This window comes from Parus major, chromosome 5 (assembly GCF_001522545.3).
Source record: "Parus major isolate Abel chromosome 5, Parus_major1.1, whole genome shotgun sequence".
Classification (NCBI taxonomy): Eukaryota; Metazoa; Chordata; class Aves; order Passeriformes; family Paridae; genus Parus; species Parus major.
Genome location: NC_031774.1, coordinates 51,817,136 through 51,839,461, shown reverse-complemented (window position 1 = coordinate 51,839,461; position 22,326 = coordinate 51,817,136). Strand labels below are relative to the sequence as shown.

Sequence of the window (22,326 nt, the reverse complement as noted above, 5' to 3'; positions counted from 1 at the left end):
ACTGAACCTTCCATAGCTGTTAAAGCCGGATTCAATATCATCTGTCACCCATCTGTCGTTTTCCCAGCACTGGACCCGATTCTTCACTGCTACTGGTGCAAGTCAGGAATAGCTCCTGAAACCCCTGAATTCTGCTAATGCAAAACACACCGAGGAGACTGGAAACAACAGAACGATTGGTAGGAAGAGATGGCTATTTGTTCACCGAGCTGCAGTCTCTATCTCTTCCTTGCTGAAGGAGGTGATGATAATCACTGCAGGAACAGATAAGAAGAGCAAAGACAGATACTGTAACAGGATCTCTGTTCTCCCCAGCCATTACTCTGATCAACTGCCTGAAAATTACTCTTCAAAGTGGTAATAAGCTGAAAATGTTAGGCTCTGCTTTTAAATAAAGCAATAGCACCAGAAGAACAATTGTGATTGTTAAAATACCAAGGCTCCTCTAAGTGAATGTATCTGTGATATGACACAGTATGAGGTCAGATGAAACAACTGTAACCAAGGAGGAACACGGTGAGAGAACAATGAAAACTTCGAGATCTGCTGAAAAATATGTTTTTTCAAGTGGATGTTTGCAGAAGGAAATAGAAAGAGATAGAAGTTATTCAGGAAAAACAAAACTATTTTAGTCTACTGTGGGTTTCCTTTGTTTTAAAATTATAGGTTCTCTGTCATTCACAGCATCTTCTATCGACTTACATTTTTTAGAATTAACAGGTTCCAACATGCCTGTATCTTCTTGACCCAGGTACTAGGTCCAGATGCACAGGATGGTATTATTATGAACTGAATAGCTTTCAAATGTAACAGATTATCTGCTGTCAGAGAGATATCAAACATGCTTGAGGGCCAAGGGATCCTAGAAACAAGTATGTCTGTAATCAACTGCTGGTCCTGTGTGTCACATGGGAAGCAATACTTTCTGCTCCACAATAAAGACCCCGTCGCTCTGCCCAGGTGTGCTCCTGACCCTTGGGAAAGGGGTGTGCAGCACTGCTTGGGTCTGGCCTTGCCATTGGCCCTGGAGGTGACAGATGGGAACGTTCAGGCCTTGCAGCAGTGACTGATACGCCACGTCTGACCATGAACAAAGCCCAGTCTGGTTCCTGCTGCCAGAGGCAGGGTGCTCCCAGCCCAGACAGAACCAGCACTCGGCTGCCTCCTTTCCAGTGCGATGGTTTTGAACACACAGCACTCCAACTACCTGCCGGGGGAGACAGGCAAGGAAACAGCATCCTTGCCAGTTCAGCTTTGCATCAGGACCTGACTGGCTGCATTCCTACAGAAGTAAACTCCCATCCCAAGCTACTCCGCATCTTGCCTTGAGGTGCTGCAGCTTCCAGAGAGAACAGTTCTCAGAATAAGCTGTGATGGGAAAAAAAGCAGTGTTGTGGAAGGTTTTGAGTGCCTTACACCCAGCTCCCTTCTCCCTCAAAGGATCAAGGACAGCAGCTGTGAACACACAGGGCTCTTTTTGCCTGGGCTAGCTGTTGCTGGGAAATAAAGTCCTGTCACCAGGGCGGTTCTGAAAGGTATAAAAAGCCACAGCTTCCAGACACCATGTCCTGCTGCGAAGCTGTGCCTACCCGACCAGCCCCATGCCTGTTGCTGCTGAGGCAAGTCACAGAGCACGGAATCATGACCAAGGCTGGGAAAGAGAAGGCCTTTCTCCAGGTGTGGTAGGAGAATTCTCCCAATGGCACAGCATCCAGTGAAGATCTGTGGGGATGGTGGCCCTGAGGTCACCACATCCTTCATGGGAACCCATGGCCTGTCATGGCCAGGTGTGGGGCTGGGTGGCTCAGGCAGACTGCCTGGTCCCCAGTGCACCTGCCTGACCAGTGGGGAGGGGACTTTGTCCTGGAGTCCTGTCAGGATGGCACAGGCCAGGGCACACACACTGGACACACATGTTGTCCATGAAATGTGAATTATTACCTGGTGTGCAACAAGCCAAGCATTGCACACTTGAGAGACATTGATTATTTCAGCATTGTGCAAGCCTGGGTGGTCAGTGGTACTTCATAAATCAAGCACAAGCCATCAGAATTTCTGCACCATTATTCATAAACAGAAATTCAGAGTTAGCCACTTCCCAAGCTCAGTCCCTCTACTAGGATTGGTTAGTCATTACATAACCCCAGCTAACTTCTACACGTGGTCAGAGAAAGGGTCTTCATCTGGGCAGGGGTCTTTTTGAGCTGTAGGTGTGATCTTTAGTATTATACTTAAGATAGTTCAGCAATAGGATACATGGACCTTGAGTATTTTGTCTAAGTTAGCAATGGAGCCCCTGCAGCAGGTGCAGTAGAAGACAGCAAGGATGACTGGGGTACTGGAACATCAATCTTATGAGGAAAGGCTGAGGGAACAGGTCCTGTTCAGCCTCGAGAAAAGACAGCTGAGAGGGGACCCCATCAATGCCTACAAGTATCTGAAGGGAGGGTGGCAAGGGGATGGAGCCAGGCTCTTTGGTGGTGCTGACCAACAGGACAAGAGGCAACAAGCAGAAACCAATGCACAGGAAGTTCCACCTGAACACGAGGAAGAACTTTACTGTGCAGTGACCACACATTGGAACAGGTTGTCCAGAGAGGGTGTGGAGTCTCCCCCAGTGGAGACATCCAAGAGTCATCTGGATGCCATCCTGTGCCATGTGCTTTGGGGTGCCCCTGCTCGAGCAGGGAGGTTGGACAAGACACCCTGTTGTGGTCCCAGACCCATTCCAAGCGCCTCTGATTCTGCACACATAGACAGACACCAACATCGTGATGTGCTGTGCGTTTAAAGCTCGTCAGTGCCAGCATGACCATGAGTGAGGGATGCTGCCTGCTGCCTGTTCTCTGACTAGGGCTCCTTTGTTGTGCCTGAAAGCACACACAGGTCTTATACCAAAGAACCTCCTGACTGAGGATAACACATACAGAAACAGGCATACAGACACAGAGACACAGAGACACACACACACACAGACACACAGACACACGAAAGTGCCGACACGGACGCGCAGCCCACGCGCCCTCCGCGGCGAATCTGTCGCTACGGGGCGCCGCCCGGCCCAATCTTCCTGCGCGGCTTCGCGCGGCCCTGCCCACGTCGGAGCGCGCGGGCGCCGCGCGGTGGGCGTGGCCGGAGCCGCTCCGAGGGACGCGCCGGGCCCGGGGAGGAGGAGCGGGATCGGGAGCGGGATCGGCCCTTCCCCGCCGCCGGGGCGAGGCCGCAGTGGAGCGGGGCGGGGGGTGGCCGGGTCCGGCCCATGGACCGTCCGTGCCCGAGGCGGAGCCCGTGGAAGAAGCCGCTCGGCCGCGGGAGGTGGCGCGGGGCGGCTGAACGCGGCTGAGCCCCGGGGCCTTCGCTTCGCCCCGTCCCGTCCGTGCCCCGCGCCCGCCGCCCGAGCGGCACCATGTCGGCCAAGGTGCGGCTGAAGCGGCTGGAGCAGCTGGTGCTGGACGGGCCGCAGCGGCACGACAGCGTGCTGAGCGTGGAGACCCTGCTCGACCTCCTGGTCGGCGTCTACGCCGAGTGCAGCCGCGACTCGCCGCTCCGCCGCGACCGATACGTGTCCGACTTTCTCGAGTGGGGTGAGCCCGGGCGGGGGCCGCGGGGCCGGGTGGCGGGGGCTGTGCGCGGTGCCCCTGAGGGGCGGCGGGCTGGTCGGGGGCGGCCCGGCCCCGCAGTGCGCTCCCACCGCCGCTCCCGGCAGCGCCGGAGACGCCGCCCCTGGATGCGGCGCCTCCCTGGGGAACACCCCCGCCGCCAGCCGGGCCTTGACCCTCCAGGTCTCCTCCCTCGGTCCCAGGCGAACCGCTTGGCAGCCGGCAACAGGAACGGCAGCGGAGTGTCCTTGGCCTGAAACCCTGCTCGGCTTAACCCGAAATGTCAGGCTAATCCAGTGCTCTTCGGAGGGTTTCCTACCTGGGGGAGGGGAGAAGGGGAGAGCACCAGGCTCAGGCTTTGAAATATTGCTCTGCTGCTTTAGAGAGATCATGTGTGTGTGTGGCTCGAACAAACAACAGTTCCCGTTCATCATACAGTCTTTTTTAATTTGGCCATGCCCCCCAAGGACAGAGTATTTCTAGGCAGCCTTTCTAAGAGCTTTGTTTAATGGTTCCCTACTGTTAAGCAGCCTGATAACGAGAGACCTCCAATAGTCCGGAGCGTGCTGACAAAAGAAAATGTGGATACTTTTGATGGCACTTAGGATAAAAGTTTCCTATCCAACGTTGTTTAGTTAAGGCTGTTGACTAGAGGTATGTGGAGAGCAGAGATCCTTCCCTTCTGCATGTCTAAATGAATTTATGTTAAAACGGCCATGGTGGCTGACTGGTTTATTCAGCTGAGTAAGTTATGAATAATAATGTATGACGAAGGTGACTTAACTTCTCCATGGAATAAGAACTGGATGGGAGGGAGGAGAGATCATTGCTCGCGAGAATGTTGTCCCGTTTATCAGCTGTTCCATGCATGTACAGTTAATTAGGCTTTAAAAGAGCACTCTTAAAAAAATCAAAAAACAACAACAACAAAAAAACCCAACCAACAAAACAAAGGATTTCCTAAGGGAGAGGGAGGGGCAGATTTACTTCAGTAAATGCAAATGTGTGTCTTTAGCACTAGAGACCAGAGCACTAACATGAAGGGACAGCTGGTTCTCCTTAATTTCTGTGGGGACCACCACTCTTTGTCATACACTAACAAACTAAGAGGATTCACTTCCTGGACTCTTCTATTGACGTCAGTAATGCGATTGCCAACTGAATAATTAACCACTTTATCACATCTGCCCCGCAAGGCTGCAGCCTGGGGAACATTGATTATTTGTTTTGTCATGGGAGCTTTGTGTGTCTTCTGCAAAGAGCATTCAGGGTTTTTTGTTTTCAAGCTGATGGCTTGAAGGAGTGAGCACCAGCAAATTGTTAAGTGTGATAGATCAGACTGCAGCATACTTTGAAAACTAAAGTTGGAAGGATTTGGGGCAGGCCAGAGAATGATATGCTTTTTCTATAGCGCTGCTGGTGGTTTTGTCTTACTGATTGATCCCAGCGTTGTCATTTTCTGTGTGATGGGGAGGCCGATTATCCAATTGTTTATAAAATCGCTTCTTTTAATTCTATTTATTGTGTTCACTGAATGTGAAAAGGTTACTGACTTGATGAAAAGTATAGCTCGCAATAAAAACAGTGTGTAGGTTTTACTGCAGTGTGGGATTACCCTGGTATAACAAAGTGCCTATTCAATAAATAATTGAAGTGTATGTGAGCTACCATCTGGTGCTGCAGAGTAGGGATAAAAGTTTATAATCCAGACTCTTGATGGTAAGGGGGTGGGCCTAAGTCTGGACTGTATATTTGTGTTCCATTGACAAGGGATACCCTTAAAACCAATTATAGTTGATACTGTGTGTTCCTTCCTTTCCTTGAACTTACTTAAAAACAACTAAGTGCCAGCAACGAGACACCTTTTATCTGTGTCCTAGTGCCCTCACAGTGTGTTTCCACTGACGAGGAACTTGTTTCTGCCTCCAGCTAATAGGGAAAATACCATGCCAAACATGCTAATCTTCCTTATGTCATGATGTATCTTAATTACAGCCTGATTTGCTGTTAGAAGATATTCTGCATTAATGTGCACAAGTTTTCTGTGCTGTTATGTGCCTGTAGAAGCATCAGAGTGTAGTTAAATATTTGGGATATACTTTGAAGATCAGTGTTTCTTTATCAACTGGAGACAGAAGGAATTTCCTTTTGACAAAATGGAGACTTATCACTGGCAATGGAAATAAGCTGCATAGGTATTAAGTTTCAATTCAGATGAGCTATATGACAAACATTTTTTTACAATTTTGATTTTAAAACTGGGTGTGAGGTATCACACGTGTAAAACTCCCTTGAAATGATTCAGTGTGGCTAATAGACTTGCTTGCCTTCTTAATTGGCTAGAGAAAATAGAGTTCAGGCATGGTAGTTGAGGCAGGGGTTTTTTCTGGCTGTGGGGTGCAGAGGAGATTGTGAGTTGTGTAGTGTAGCTGCTGGATAGGGATATCTCTGCTTTCTGACAGAGCATGGTGCTGCTCATAGTCTGTAGCTGGTGGGTGCTGGGGAAATGAGGAGTCCAGAAAATTAAGTCTCATGTTCATCTTGTGAGAGTTAGGCCACTTCCTCTCTATTCAACATCTGTGGAAGCCTTGTGCCTTACCTGTGAAGGCTGATAAATTCCAAATGGTGCATCCCTTTGCTTCTGTCCTATTTAATTCCTCTGCTGCTTCCTGGTACTCCTGCCACAGGCTTATTTCTTCAAAATTTTCTTCCTATTTGCTAACTATAGAAGAGCACAGGGTGTGGTCCTTTGCCTTGAGGCAGCTTGTGGCTTCCATTGCTTTACAAATCTTGTAAGAATCTGCCATTTTAACCTTGTCAATTATAGCTTTCCCATGGTGAATGGAGCTTTCAAACAGACTGTTCTTTCCCTATACTGGATGTATAATACACATACCTTTATGCCAAGTGTCTTTGGAAAAGAGTTAGCTGAAGTGCAAGTGAGGAGTCCAAAGTCCTTTTCTTCTAGTTATTTTTATTTATAACGTCTGTTGAAGAAGCGCTCACCAAGTTGGTTATCCCTGTTACATTGTTTATATATTAGATATTGAAATAATGCTCAGTATTCTTAGTGGGAATTGAATCCAAGTCTGTCAGGTAACAGACCCATGTCCACATGTTCAGAAAGAACTTCCCAACTCTGTGCTTTTAAAACAGTCTTTTAAACTGTTGCTGCATCTGTTGCTCCTAGAGTGAGAAATAGTGAGGAATCCTATTTATTCTAGTTGGCCTTTACTCATTCCTCTCTGACATTGGGACTGCCTGATGCTATCAGCAGGCACAGAGGAGGCTGCATGGCCTTTGGACTTACTTGATGGACAACGGGTGCTGCAGTGTGGTATTGTCCATACACTGCAGAGGGATGTCCCAAGAGACACTTCCTGCAGAAAATGTACACTGTCCCTTGTTTACCCTGACAAGGAGAGAAGTACAGGAGTGCTGGAGCAGCACAGTCACAGCTCAGGTGTCTGCACCACCTGTCCTTTAGGTTTCAGGCACAGCGTGTTCCTCCCTGTGGAGCCTCTTGCTCTCTCATACTGAGCCATCTGAGTCTTGCATAACCCTGTGCTAGACTTGCAGGGCACCTTGCTGGCTGGCATCCCTTCTGTGCTGGTTTGACATCACCTTGTTTTTCAGGAGTTATCTTAGCTGGCTGGTGCTCACTGCTCCTTCCTTCCAGTCACCAGGGACTGGCACAACTGGCTGCTCCATTTTTGGACAGCTACTTGTCACAGTTTGCAGCCAGTAGCCAAACATGTTCAGAGGAGAGTCTCACAGGAATGGGCCTTATTTGTATTCAAAATGATCCTGGTGCTGCACAGCCTCTCTTGCTTCAGCCTTTGTTTCCTCTGACCCTGTTTCATACTGCTGGCCTGCTACAGAGGGCAAGGTGGCACATGTCCCCATACACTTCATTCAGTGTTGTCTTGCTCCCAGACTAAGTATTGGCTGGTTCTCTCTATGACAGCACCTCAAAACCCATGTCAGAGTAGTTTAGACTATTTTTTTTTGTTTGAAGCAGGCTCTTCTGTGGACTGTTTCTCCTCATTTGTTATGAGCTGTCTGTTTGATTGCTGGCTTACCTTCTGGGTTCTCAGTTTGTGCAAGGTCTGCTACACAGCTAAAGTGGTGTTCTGCTTTAGGATGGTGGTGGGAATTTTTTGTCTCTCTTCTTTTTTCCTGAGAGGGACTTTAAGGATGCTGAAGCTATGGGGAAAACAAAGATGATGCAGATGATTAGCACAAGTAGGCTAGCTTGGCACCTGCTGCTGAGCTCTTGAAGACAGTCTGGCATAATAAGACAGTGGACGCTGTTGTAGTAACATCAGTATATTCCCAGTCTGGACTAGAGGAGAGAAAAAGCATACATACAGAGTGCTCAAAGCAAGCTCCAGCCTAGCCCTGAACTGCCACTTTTGGGAATATATTCGTTGCACTTGAGTGTGGATCATAGATGGAAAAAGTCATGCACAGAACATTGACCGGGATGGGCTGCTCTGCTGGTGCAGTGATTCTCAGCTTTAGGTCGCTGTCGGGACTGGTGCTCCAAGTTTGGACCTTGCTATTTGGAGGGGCTCTGTGAGCTTTGCACGTTGACTCTGAGGCCTAGAGGCCTAGTCTTTCCTCCTTCCAGTTCTGCTTAAAGAGACACCTTAACCTTTCAGATAAAAAAATACCTAATTAGGGAAGGGATAACCTTGCAGGCTGGCCTTTCTGTCAGGACAGTGTGGAGCCTGTTCTTTCAGCCGAAGAGCAGTTGTGTTAGAAGTTACATGTGAGCCTGAGAAAGGGTCTTTGCAGCCTGCATTAGAGCATCTTCTAGGCTAGCTGCAGGGTTGACCTAGTCCTCTGCCACAGGTACTGCTGTACTAGAAAAAGTGCTAGGTAAGGGCAGGGACACATTGTGTAGCAAGTGTGCTGCTAGCATAGGATGCAGAACTGTCCTTAATTGATTTTGAGATGACCTCAGAGCTGATGGACTTTTAGGATTGCTTATGAGGATCTGTTGGTCTTTTGGGGTTACACCAGGAAAAACTGTCACTTGATAACATGTCATATCTCTTGACTTCAGGGCTTAAATTCCTCTGTTCCTTCCCTTTGGCACTCCTCCCCCATCCCCCGCTTGCAGAAATACACATAAAAATCCAGGAAGGGACCTCAGGCTCTGCCAGCTCATATAATGTCCTTCTCTGTGCAGGCAGAAGCTGTGCAGTGAGTGATAAGCCTGTTGGGCATGTGTATGAAGTGACAGTGGTTGGATAATGAAGACAACTGATGAACAAGAAAACTGAATTTCAGATTTTGGCTAAGTTTCCTCTGTATCATCCTCTATCCACCAAAGCCTGTTACGATCCCTTTTACTAGAGCTAGTGGCAGGAGGGTGTGGACTGAGGGCCTGCTGGGCAGGGTACAGCTACAGGTGCCTTGCAGATGCTCTGGAAAGGTGAGTGGTGGTGGGGACCATGGGTTTTTTGTGCAGTGTGGATGCAGCTAGATCTCTTCCCTGCTCCTGAAGGATTTCCTGTGGTCACAGATGGGCCACCATAGCTCGGGTCACTTTCTGTAATGGGGTCATAATGGTCATCTGGCAGAATAGTGTGACCCTGGCTTCTGAATCTCAGCTACCTGCATTCCCTGCTTTGATGAAGCTGGTTTTGTTCCTTTCAAAGGTGTATCTTAGGAAAAATTCAGCTTGAAGTAGCCCAAACTGCAGTGTTACCTTTGACTGCATTGTAGTTTGGGCTAGTGACATGAGGGCATGTGGTTAAAATCCTGCTGCTGTATGATGATGGACTCTTTACAGGACATCTGTTTTAATCTGTTATTTTTAGAATGAGACAGAATCTTTTAATGACTTTTTCTGTAAAACTTCATGCTGTGAAGCATTGACACTGAATGCTGCAGTCATGTTTTAAGTAGTGGCAAAGTAACATGGTCTGGAGGATGAGAGGCCATTGGCATGTGCTGTTAAAGTGACAGATGGCCTGGGTGAAGATTGTCTTTTGTCCCATGGATGGAAGTCAGTATTGCTTTTCTCCTGTGGATGAAGGTGCTTAATAGATAGCACCAGTCTTTAGTTAAGGCTTGAAGAATTATGTGGTATATTGAAGGCTGCAATCTGTATTTTGCATTTAAATTTTATCTTTGGAAACTCAGAAGTGGGTAAATAAATCACTGATAAGTTTGTCTTCATACAGGAAAATATCTGTGCAGCTAGTAGTTTCTCAGTGATGGTACATGATAAAGCGTAAGATTGTAATGCAGATGTAAGATTTCATAAGCATCCATAAATCTAATCTGTTCTGTCTTGTTTCACTTGCAAATTTAAATTATTTTCATATTGATTTTTCACAGATAATATTAAGATACAATATTTTGCCAAAAAAATTACTTGGTTTACATCCTCAAAACTTGCATGGTCATCAAGAGTTACACATTACCAGTGGAAATGGCTTGAAAGTCAGTTTAGTCAACAGATCCAGTACAATGAACTTTTTTATCAAATTAAGTTGAACTAATCTATTTTTGCAAACAATTAACGTGTAGGAATGAGTCAGTTTCTTCCACACCTACTAGAACAAGTGATTTTAACTGTGAATCAGAACTGAAAAGACTTGTTTCACTAGCTTTTTTTAGCAAGTTACTTCTACCTTTATGATTGTATATTAATGTTTTAGGTTCTAGGAATGTTGATCTCTAGTTGCAATTATCTGGGAATGTTAAACTGCAGATTCTTTAAATTTACAAAAAATTACAGTTTTTTTCCTTGCATATAATTTGAGGCAATTCATACAAGCTGGTTTAAGATGAGTATTACAAAAAGGAAGAACTATAATACTTAACAATTGCAAATTTATCTGCACCATTAATAGAATGTAGTGCCTAGGATTATAAAAAAAATTATGGGTTCATCTTTTTCATTACCAAAGTCTGAAAAAATTAGTAGGATGATGGACCACAAATAAAATGTTTAGAAAAATAGAAAGGACTTGTTAAAGCTTTTAATGTATTTTTGCTTTTGATAATACTTTCTATAGAGTTGTCATTTATTTCTTGAGTTTTTCATAAGGTTTGCTTGAGAGTTCCAATATATCCTTGAAGTTAACAAAGGGCTTATATCATGCTCACTATTATTTCCCACTGAGTGCTAGGGGGTTTTGCATTTATTTTATTTAATAGTATTAATTTATTTTAATTTTAATATTATTAGTTTATATTAATATTTTATTAATAGTTTAAAATATTTTCTTAAGAAAAGGGATTTTATTTTAAAAATTCTCCAGGTCTGAGAATTTTTATGTACATTTGCTCTATGGTTCAATGTGATCTGCTCATTTTTTAGCTGTCTCCTAGCACTTTTCTCATCAGCATATGCAGATTGCCAGAATGCAGGCTTTCATTTAGAAAGATCTTGTTCACTATAATGAATGTAGCTTTCTTCAGTAGGAAACTACACACTGTTTTCTTAAGCCCTGATTTTGCATAGACCTCAGTAATCATGTCTGTAGATATACTTAGAGTGCATTCAGATTAAGTGTTTGCATCCATCATTTCCAGCTGAGGCCTTAGGCATCCTGAAGTGCCTGAGATCTTAATTTCTATCATTCATGTCATCAGGGTCTTAACACTGAAATGTGTTATTACTTAACCAAGGCCTAAAGCTTCAGATGTGATTAGTACCTCTGGATACCCAACCTAAGACATCTATAAAGGAGTCTGAGCTTTAGAAAGTGGTGAGGATATCTTTACCAAGTATTGAATCATTGAAATTGTGTGGAATTTATTAATCAGATGTGCATTAGCGAAGTTTGAGGTATGGTTCTTAATTTAGGTGCAGTGCCATTGAGGGGTAAATATGTATAGCTGCCTTTCCCCAAAAGGCCGAGAAAAGATCAGAAGCAGCACCAATTTCAAATATATCCCAAATTCTTTTTGTAATTTATAATTGTTCTCCAACATAAAAATAAGCATGGATAATTGCTTTGTGAAGTTCTGCTTGGAATGTGTTTATGCCTGTTTAGTGAGTTGTACATATTCAGGGTTTTGGAAAAGTCAATACAAAATTCTGTCTGGACTTCTAATTCAGCTTAAACCCTAGTTATGTTAAAAAAACATAACTAAACAACTAAAAAAGTTGTCATTAAAAGGTTTGGTGAAAGGGGGAATAACAAGTAAGGCTATGCCTGTTTTTTAAACTCACTTTAGTAGGTATATGGAAGTCAGTCCCAAAGAAGTATTGCAGCTATTCTGGCAATATTGTACTTTCATTTGGGACTGTGTAGTTTGTGGGATGTGGATTCATTCTTTTTACAGGAGGTATAACTTTGCCAAAAGCGTAGCAACCACTATAGAAGTATGGGGGGGTCATATATTATGATTTCCTTGCCAGTAGTGGACCCTTAGCCTAAGAACTAAACTATATGGCTATGAAATCTCTGTCCTCATCTGCAGAAGGACAAGGTTTCTAGTAATTGCATGGTATTACTGATGGGACATCTGGGATCTTTTTCCCACTCTTGAGGAATTCCTCTGTCCCTGGTTCCCCCCACTACATCTAACAGAGATTTCACATGAACCTTGGGAATGGATGGGGATTGTCTCCACTGCCTTGCATGCCTTAAGATTTCTCATGTTCTTATAACATGGCTTCTATGGTTTTCATTTTGCACATCCTTCCTCAAAAGTTGGCTTCTTCACAGAGCTTTTCTATGTGCTTATTGCTGCCTGTGTGACTTGTGATCGATACAGGAAGCTGGAGTGTTCAGAGTGCCTTTTATTTTACTGTAATTAAGGCAGAGTAGAAACAGCAGGCAGGTGACTTCAGACATGAAGATCCTATTATATAATTTTGAAATATATTCTCAAAGGTTTGCTTTTTAAGATGCGTGTTTAGATTTAGCTCTTTTTCTGATGGAATTAGTTAAGGTTGTCATGTGTTGTTTCCTCCACCCCCATTTCTGTGTGTAACGGCTGCATGGCTGTGGTCTGTCTCTTATGGGCCCTGAGAGATGGACACACAGTGTGCAAGCTCTGCAGACTTTGTTCTACAGGCTTCTGGTCATTTTTGGACTCTGGATCTGAAGGAGAATACGCAAATATTTCCTATTGTTAGGTGTTTTTCCTATAGTTATGTGTACTTGAGTAAGAAGTTTGTATTGAAATTTTTAAATTAAGGATTTAGGTTTCTGTCAGTCTGTGATTGCTTGCATTATGTGAGCATGAAATGGGAATGTAATATCTGACCACATTTTCTTTTTAGTTTGTATACTCTTTAAGCCAAGGAGGGAATCTCACAGTGTTCTCCCTATCAGTGGTTCCTTTTAGGGTGGCATTGTTGCCCTGGAATGCTCTCAAGTTACACATCTTGAAGGAAAGGACATTTTTGTGACTCAGAATCACGGGATTTCCTCCAGGAGACTGTGAGACGAGAACTTTTACATGTGCAAGATGCTAAAAGTGATCTAGAGGTTCTAGTGGAGTTATGGGTAGCTAGGAACTGGTAGATACTGGGTTGTAAGTGCAGAGGGAAGGCTGGAGCCTGTGGTATTTAAAAGTTCTGCCTTTAATGGGTAATAGGTATTTTTCCTAAACTTACAGCACTTCATCTGTCAGAGCAGACTTTCTGAGAAGTTGCAGGTCATCTGTGTCACAGGGAAGAAGCAGTGCACATATTTTCCTTACAGACCAGCTTTAACTAGTTGTAGTAAAACCCCTTAGGTCATGTGGCGTCATATCACTGTGGAGAGGAGTTAAGTTTGACTGTGTTAACTTCCTCTGGTATGTAATTCAAGATTTCCATTACCAGTTAGTTCAGCTTTTGGTTTCCTGAACAGTTGATATTTAAGCTGGGAATAATGTCAATATACACACAGATGTTTTTAAACTGTGGTTCTTCTGGCCTGGTACTCCAGATAACGTGGGACAACACAGTGTGGGGATGCCTAACTGGAGGCTGTATCAGGCCCACACACTGTCTTTATCTTACCCCTAGAAGTATTTACTGGTTATTAAGGCAACTGAACTCTGGTTATCAGTCTGTGTTTGTTATTGTAGGCCAGCAGGATTTGCTGGATTGGATGTAGTGCTGTACCAACTGCGCTATACTGAGCAGGCTTGACCCTGGCAGGCATGACCTAGTCAGGTTTATGTCTGTGGCTAGAAATAATCAATCCTTGTGCATCCTGAAGCTGACTCTGATGTGAATTGTAAAGATAAAAGCCCTGACATTTTGGGAAGCAGGGAAGTGGGAGATTTTTAATTAAGAAAATTAAAAACTATTTGTGAAGAAGCTTTTACTGCCCATAGGAAAGGGCTTTGCAGTAATTCAATGTTAAAGGTATGCATGCATTTGAGTGGCTCACACCAGAAGTTGCCCTGGTTTATCCTGACAGAACCAAGGCTGTAGGTTGTCTAGGTAAAGACTTCCTATTCTTGTGGGTAGTGTTAAACATCATAAAGATTGTGTTTAATGTTTCAGGCATGTTTTGAGGGTGGGGATAGCAGATACAACATTCCATCCTCTACCTTTTGTATACAGCATTATACTTCCTTCACACTGTGAAACATCAGAAAATCTGGCATGACAAATGCAAAGTCTTGCTCTATGCAGCTGTAAAAGTTGGGGAATGACCATCTGGATAGCAGCCTTACAGAAAAGGATTTGTGGATCCTGGTAAACAATTAGTTGAAAAAGTCAGTGATGCATTATTGTAGAAATGGAAGCTGTCTATGTGCAGGACTGCATCTGGAAAGTGGAGCCAGCAGACTGAGGGAAGTGGTTGTTATTCACTTTACACCACTCTTCCAAGGCTACTTCTCTAGTACTGTGTCTAGTTCAAGGCTTCCCAGTACAGAAAAACCACTGGGAGCTGAAGTGAGTCTAGTAGGCTGAGGTCCTGAAGTACATGAGATGCAGCAAAAGCCTAAGATACCTGGATCCATCAGCCTGGAGAAGGGGAATCTCATCATTATCCTCAGCTGCCACATGTGTGGTTAGGGAAAACACAGAAACAGATGTTTCCTGTGTGCACTGCCAAGAAGGACGAACGGTGGACACAAGCTATGGCAAGGAGGATTCTGACTTTTTGTGAGTCAAAAATAAAAGTACTCCTCCTGAGGATGCACTAGAAGAGTCACCAAGAAAGGTGGGAGGCTCTTTCTCCTGTGGACAAACTTTAGCTGGACAAGGCCTTTGTCACCTGGTTGAACTTTGATGTTATCTCAGATTTGTGTAATTGGATGGACTCTGATGTTCAGAAGTCCCTTCCAACCTAAATTTACTCTGTGGTTCAGTATATTTTTTTTCCTGTATTCACAAATGTATTTAATATCATGGCTGCTCTAATAGAAAACTGTTGTTCTTCATACTTCTCAGAAGGAAAAGCAATATGTGAAATAGCATCTTCTAATTGTAGATAAAGTACTTCACACAACTTTTTTTTTTTTATAGTCTCAGGTGGTTACCTTGGTTGGTTGGCATTTTACCACAGTCTGAACATAAGTATTGACAAACTTGTAACTAGGCTTGTAAATGAAGGGAAACTAAATTTTGTTCATGTTGTTCTTTAACGTATTTAAAGAAAGCACCAGTTTCCTTGTTCCTGGCAGTGAATTGCCAAAACAGGTTTTAAGAACTTTGAACCTATATTTTAAGTTTAGTGCTTTTTCTTGAGTGTGGTTTCCTTATGTCTAGTTACCCTTGATGGATAGATAAAGCATTCCTCCATGGAGCTGTCAGAAGAGCCTGTCACCCCTGCATGACTGTAAGCCTGAAACATCCTTTATGAAAAATACAGGTTTAGTTGTTGTACTAGATATGTCCCCATATCACAAAGGATCTCTATCTAGTAATATGCTTATATCTGACACTGTAAGGAGTATGGCTACGCAGTTGCTAACAACAGGGTGAAACAAATCTTTCTTGTAAGAGGAAGATCTAATGGGAGATACTAACTGGGGTTTTTTGTTTCCTCTGTAAACTAAGAGCTCATATGACTTACATGAAGTTGGACTTGCAGCAATGGTTTTAACACTGATGTTCTTGATTGATGATAGTGGACTCAGCTAACCAAAATGCACAACAAATTCAGTGTTTCAAGATCACATAGGTGTATGTAAGTGCTATCAGTGATGAGGATAACAGTATACAAATGGGATGAAACCTAAGAAATTAATCCTTTACTAGTGGTGGTTTATACTTAGAAAGTATCCAAAGTGGCACTTGACTTTCCTTGAAATGAATTTATCTCTGTGTCTTTTGAGTATTTTGCTTACAGCAAAACTCTTGGAAAATAAATAATACGGTTCTTCAAAGTTCTCCTATTCCTAAATGCTTGGAAGTCTGGTAGATACCCTTCTCAGAGAACATATATTGTCAGCTATGTCGTGAAGGCATTCATTAAGAGCACTATATAATGTAATGGTCCACTGCCCTTCTGGGGCAAGGGCTGTGTCTGTGAGCAGTTTATAATGTGTGTTCATTTTTCAGAAGAAACTTTTCTCAAAGTGTGTGTTTCAGATGCTCTGGTACCTGCACATGGGCAGGTAGCTTGGGAGAAAAAGCAGATAGTGAAGTAATGGCAATAACTTTTCTTTGTGGACTGAAATTTGCTGCTTAAAACTACTGAGAAACATCATTCTGCTCCTCTTATGCCCTCATTTCCTCTTTCATATAGTTGTTCAGAGTCTTAATTTCTTACTTGTATTTAGAGAAGGCACTTTGCAGGGATGTCTTTAAAACAGCAGTGCATACTTGTGCACACATAGCAGCAATGACTTTTTGTGTCAGTGGCTGTAGTATGTCATTGTGCACATTGGTAATGATAGCTCTTTCTTCAGGTTTGTACTTGATAACTGCAGAATAAATAATACAGACCTCACTGGAAAATGTGCTCCAGTAATTCACCTTCAGAGCTCTGTGGGTGACAGCTGGTGAAAGATAATGGATTATCTTTCTGCAAGAGGAAAGCATGGGCAAGACCTACTTCTTACTTCAATCTCCTTGCCCTCATCTCTTCCTCCCCCCTTTTGTCCCATATAACACTTAAGAACCTGTCCCCTCCGTTTTCTGAGGGACTTGGGTGGAGATTGCTTGTTATCACTCTTGTGTTTAAAAAATAAAATAAAAAAATTATTTGGCAAGGAAGTAAATTTAGCTCTGCATAACAATTCATGGAAGAGGAAATCAACACTGTCTGCTTGTAATCTTTTAACACATACCCAGAAATAGATAGTTGGAAAGTCATAGTATTTGTTTTAAAATTTGTAGTATTGGAATAAAAAATAAGCAGGTCTGTGAATTAGAAAGGAGTGGAAAAAACATTATTTAAAATCCAAAACATTGGTCAATATACTACAAACATTGGTCAGGCCAGATATTCCTAGAGCTTCCAGAAGTTCCTGTACTTTAAGGTAAACTTTGAGATTTTTTACTAAAATGTCTGTTAAGAAAAATTTTGGAGGAGAGATGGAACTGATGGTACTCAAAGAAAAACTTCTTACATGAGATAACTCAGGTTCTTACTAGACTTGGGGATTTTGATCTGTTCTAACATAAGAAAGGTGAGACTCCAAAGTGACTTTTTGGTTCCTAAAAAATGCATTCCTTAGAGAGTGGCTCTTCAGAAGAGTAATTCCTTAAATTTTGATTTCATGTAATACACTTGTAAATGTTCCTGGTTTTTTTCCTTCCTTTAAAATAGAGCTGAATAGTCAGTCAGGAGTCAGTTTTTGCCAACAATTGCACAAACTACACTGCTATTGTAAAATTTCTTAGAACAAATCAGTATACTTTTGTTCCTGTGTGAGGGTAATGACTGGTGCAATCTGAGCATAGTAATAGAGAGTGACAAAGTGACCCTTGCTGCTCATGCAGATAATACAGTGGAGTAGTTTAATACATGACTGTTCCTTCTCTTTTATCATGACTGATGCTTGGTTTTATGGACCTAGTGTTTCAGGTTTTTTTTAATGATGCTTCTGTGGACTTGTTTGAAAATTCAAATTATATAGAAAACAAGAGTTAAGCTTCAAGAAATTATTATAAAAGTGAAATTTTGGGGCTGTTAAGATATAAACAGTAGGACAGTTGCCAGAAGTATAGTCTTCAAGGTTTTAACTCCTGTACAGACAATTTTGGTCAACAAAAAAGCAAGTATTATAAGCAGAGTTATGTTTATCCCCAGTGCTGTGGGGTATTTGTGTCCTGCAGACCATTGCCACAGACCTGCATTGTGTGTGTACCTGCTCAGGAGAACCAGACTGAAGCTGTATGTTAAAGACCTAGTGAAATTACCAAGAGATTAGAAACATTTTTGGTAAATGTCATGTCCTTGCTTGATTCACAGTGGCAATCCAAAGGTGGAATAATGTATTACTGAACAAGCACATTTTTAATAAGGCTGAGGAAAAAAAAAAAAATAGCCCTAAGTGACAAATATATTGAGTATCTTATGTAAGGCAAAGGGGAAAAATATACAGCTCTTCCAGATTTTTATGTTAGAGAATTCCAAAGAACATTATGGGAGAAAAGAATTTCATAGCCTCGGCTCCACAATACTAGTATCAAAACTGAACATAGCTTGTCTGAACTACAGTATCAAGGATGAAGATTTTGACAGTCTTTATAAGATTGTGGTTTGGGACTGAATGTGTTTTTAAAGTGAGTCGATGCAAGTGGAAAATATTACTGAAGAGCTAAAGCAATCATGAAATGGGCAAAGTACCCAAAGTTTACTTAGATGACACTGGAGACAAATTAGTAAAGGAAAATATTAAGTTCTGTATGGAAAAAGAAAAAGGAATGGGGTATAACTAAAATTTTACGTAAAAAAGTAGAAGGACAACCATTTGGCTTTTCTCTGTGTAAATATTGGCTCGTTGTCTATTTGTCTAAAATAGATAGATTTGTCTATCTATTCAGTTACACTGAAGTAGATTAAAACATTTTGTAGATTGACTGAAATTCCTTGGTGTTTTGTTTGTGGTCAGCTCTTCTGCTTGTGGCCTCCTCAGAGGCCGAGTACTATGTCAGAATATTTCTGGAATGAAGTTAATGTATCTTTACTGGTTCCTGCTCTGGAAATGGGAACTTGTAAAAGCACATCTACGCCAGTAAGGTTTTCCAGCTGCATCTGTACTGGCATGCAGGCGCTCACCCTGGTGTTGCATAGGAGCTTCCAAATGTTTGGTTGTTATTTCTGAGTATGAGTAAAGAAAAGGTTGGTGGCCAACAGAATGGAGCCTGAGGTATAGATGAAGATTTGAGATTGCCAGCCTACTACAAGCTTGTTCTGAATGTCTTAGTACTAGATTTTCTGTTTCGAAATCAACACACCTGTCTAGATGGGCTGTAAATGAGGAAAAAAAAAAAAGAATTCTCTGCTTAAATGCGTGGAAATAAAGGAGAAGATCATGGATGTAGTGTTTATTAAACATAAATGGCATGTGGGTAATGTTACACTTTAAGTGTACAAAACTGAAAACTTACGTTTAAAACTGCGAGCTTGAAAGCAGAATGCTTTAAGATGCTGCACCTGATATAAAAACTTTCTCGGATGATCCTCACTTGATATGCCTGTCTTGAAAAGCTGAGGAACAAGACATAGAGGTGAGATGTGGTATTTGCAATTGTGAGTACAGTGGTTGAACAGATTTTTGTTCCCTACTGGCTTTAAGAATATGTAAGAAAGGGAGAGCAGCTAGAACCCAGGGATCTTGGCCTGCTGTTGATCATGTTGGAGTGTGCAGTAACAGGAGGTATGATCTGGATTGGAATGGTAGTGTGGAGGATATAAGATTCCAAGAGCCTACAAGGGGATTGGGAATGCCTAGAAGCATGTCCATTAAACAGCATGTCATGTGGGCTGGCAGTTTGTTGAGAGTTTACCTAAAATCATGATCCAGAAACTGGATTTAAGAATTTCTGGAAGATACCACAGTGAAGATGTTAGGAAAAGATGGGCTATAAATACTAAGCAAAACCATAACTGTTCTTTTATACACAAAATACTGAGATTAGGGGAAAAAGCTTATTCAGTGTACTGTACATAAATTACCAAAAATTTGGATAGGAAAGCATGATAAAAATACAGAATGAGGGGGAGAGAAGAGGGGAGAGCTTCATCCTGCTTGTACTAGAGAAAGCTGAATTTATGATGCTTGGAGACTTGGAAATGTCTCTAGGAAGAGGCTTGGGGTCCTATTTTTAGTTTCCTGTTCTGTATGCTTTGCATACACATGTGATGTTAAAGCTCTTTAGTCATGTTCTAATTCAGTTAGATTTAAAAAATTCACTCTTAACTGTCCCAAGATTTGCTTCCACTAACAATGACTTTTTCATTTGAAGCAGAGTTTAAAAATTTGAACACGTGTAAACTGTCATATGTCTAAAATTCTAGATTATAATTTTTCAAAAATGTCTTGTTTCATGGGCATTCACTGTATGTTAAAAAACCAAACCCTGCTTTAAATGGATTTTTTTTCTTATTTAATAGCAGGTGTAATGGTCCTAGTCAGGTTGAAACTTCAGAATAATTAGCTGATGCTAACAAGCTGAAAACGTAAATTGGCAATATTCTAAAACAGAATTCTGCAGGCTTCTTGGTTTTTTTCATTGGTAATTAAAATTTTTGGCTTTTTTTTTTTAGCCATGAGCACTTTTAAAAAAAGTCTGTACTGCTAATGAGCCATTATCATACAGTATGACTCCATTTTTTGAAAGGTACATCTAAGGCTGGGGCTAGGATTTTCTCAGTTTTCCAGTAGATTCTCCCCACCCCCCACCCTTGGTAAAAATTTAGACCTTTCTTAGCCATTTTAAATTTTAACTGTATTATGTGGAGAGCCTGAGAATAGATATAGACAAATCTTGAAATATGCTGAGGCAGTGTTAGACTTTAAGGAAAACTTGCACAGTAAGATTAGAAGCATGTTGCTTTATCTGGATAAAGTTTTCACCATGCATTGAAAGGCTGAGAGATGTATTTCTCTTCCCTTTTGACTCTCTTTACATCCTGTCTGAGCAAGTAATTTGTCTGGAAGCATCCTGATAGTGCCCTCTGGACATGTGCTTACCTTCTGAGTACCCCAAACCCCAGTGATTTTTCTGTTACAGCCAGCTGGCCATGCTCCTCATACCCTGCTTGCCCTGAATTTTCTTGCTGTGACCTTTGGCACTTGAAGTCAGTGAAAACAGTGCTGCAAATGGTCTTCCTCTTGCTTGTTGCCAGCCAGTGGTATTGGAATGAGTAGCACAAGACAGAATAACTTTGGCTCTAGATTCCTGGTCTAGAGGGGGAACTGAAGAAGTGAGAATATTTATAATAATAAAAAAGCCACTTTGAGCCATCCACTATAATGTGTAGCACATCTTAGAATGGGACTTTTTAGTATTCTCTGCAGATTTAAAGACAGTTCCTCTCTTCTCTGCTTCTGAGTAACTCGAGCTACTCCAAAGATTCTTGTTCCTGGCTACAGTAATTGCTTGTCGCATGTCTTTGTGGCCTTTTCCTACAGCAAAGATCTGACTTTCAGTGACCTTTTAATTAGATCTCAAGCTCCAGGCAAGTTTTGAAACAGCTTGAGTAATGTCTGAGAAAATGTCCTCCTGCCCACTGCCATTTAGAAGGAAGTGAAGAGAAAGATGTGCCACACCTGTTCTTAAAGTAGCTGTTGCTACCTGAACTCTTGAAATTATAAAACAGCTCAGGGTATTTATATGTTGCAGCCTTGAGCCGTCCAAAAAAAAAAAAAGGGAGGTGCAGTTCTGTAGCACTGTAAGCTCATCTAATTGTGCCGTTCCCTTAGTCTTGTACTTCTTAGTTTATGGTGTTGATCTCGTTGGGAACTGAAGTGTCAGGCAAAAGGTAATTGTCATTTGGCTGTGCTTCCTTAGCCAGCTTTCCGTGGAGCTCCCTGTGCTAGCAGCAAGGCAGGACACGGTGCAGGCTGGTGTGTGGGCAGCTCATCACACCCTGTGCCACTTCAGACAGTTGCTTTGGAAGACATCTCCGCTCCTTTACCCTCCTTGCTTGTGCTGGCGTAGCAGCCTCTCCCGACCTGTCATCGATGATGATTCAATTTCTTCAGCTATAGGCTGATTGTTGTGTGTCTTGGTAGCTTGGGATCCTGCTGGTTTAGTGAGTAGAATCAGGTCAGTGAGGTGAGACCAGCTGGGTTTGTTGGAGCTGATAGAAGGAAGAGAGCTGTTCAGTGGAACTGCCCCTCTGGTCACAGTGATTTGCCACAGTTGTGTCATTGAGCTACTTTACTCTAAATTTATAAGCAGAGAAAGGGATGCATCATAAGGTGGATTTCACTCATGTCACTGTAAGTGCATTTGTGTAGGGTGCTTTGGCAAGAACTTACTGGAAGCCTCTAAGCTCTAAAACTAAAGGAGGTGGCGTGTGGTAAATGCAGCACCAGTGTAATGTGTAACTTGTTTTGTTATATAATGCATGTATTATGTTTATAGTAACTTGAGAGAAAATCTGGTATATATCTGGAGAAAAAGAAAGTGCATTTACTATAAGTGATTGATAAAACAGTTTTATTGTTAAGTTTTATTTCTGAGATGAAATAAAGCATGCAGTCAGGGACTAGAACTTTACTCATACATTGATGTAAGTGGTGGCTTAATTAATGTAAGTGTGTATGTATGCTTATATCAGCACAATGTGGTCATCAGATTGGAATTGTTTTATTTCTTAGGATGTGCAAGAGATGCTAT

General features: G+C 42.4%; 1 protein-coding gene across 13 annotated transcripts in view; it reads left to right on the top strand.

Moving 5' to 3' along the window:
* Positions 1-3,177: 3,177 nt before the first annotated feature.
* CDC42BPB (CDC42 binding protein kinase beta) overlaps positions 3,178-22,326 on the top strand; it is a 90,832-nt gene continuing 71,683 nt past the window's right edge. For 12 of the 13 annotated variants that reach the window (XR_004498054.1, XM_015630922.2, XM_015630921.2 and 9 more), the window contains exon 1: positions 3,407-3,584. Coding sequence is in view for 12 of the 13 variants with exons in the window: in XM_015630922.2 (XP_015486408.1) it covers positions 3,407-3,584 (178 nt within the window). In the remaining variant the exon portion in view is untranslated. Of the gene's footprint in view, positions 3,585-22,326 lie in introns of all 13 variants that reach the window. The other variant, XM_015630910.3, reaches the window with a different exon arrangement.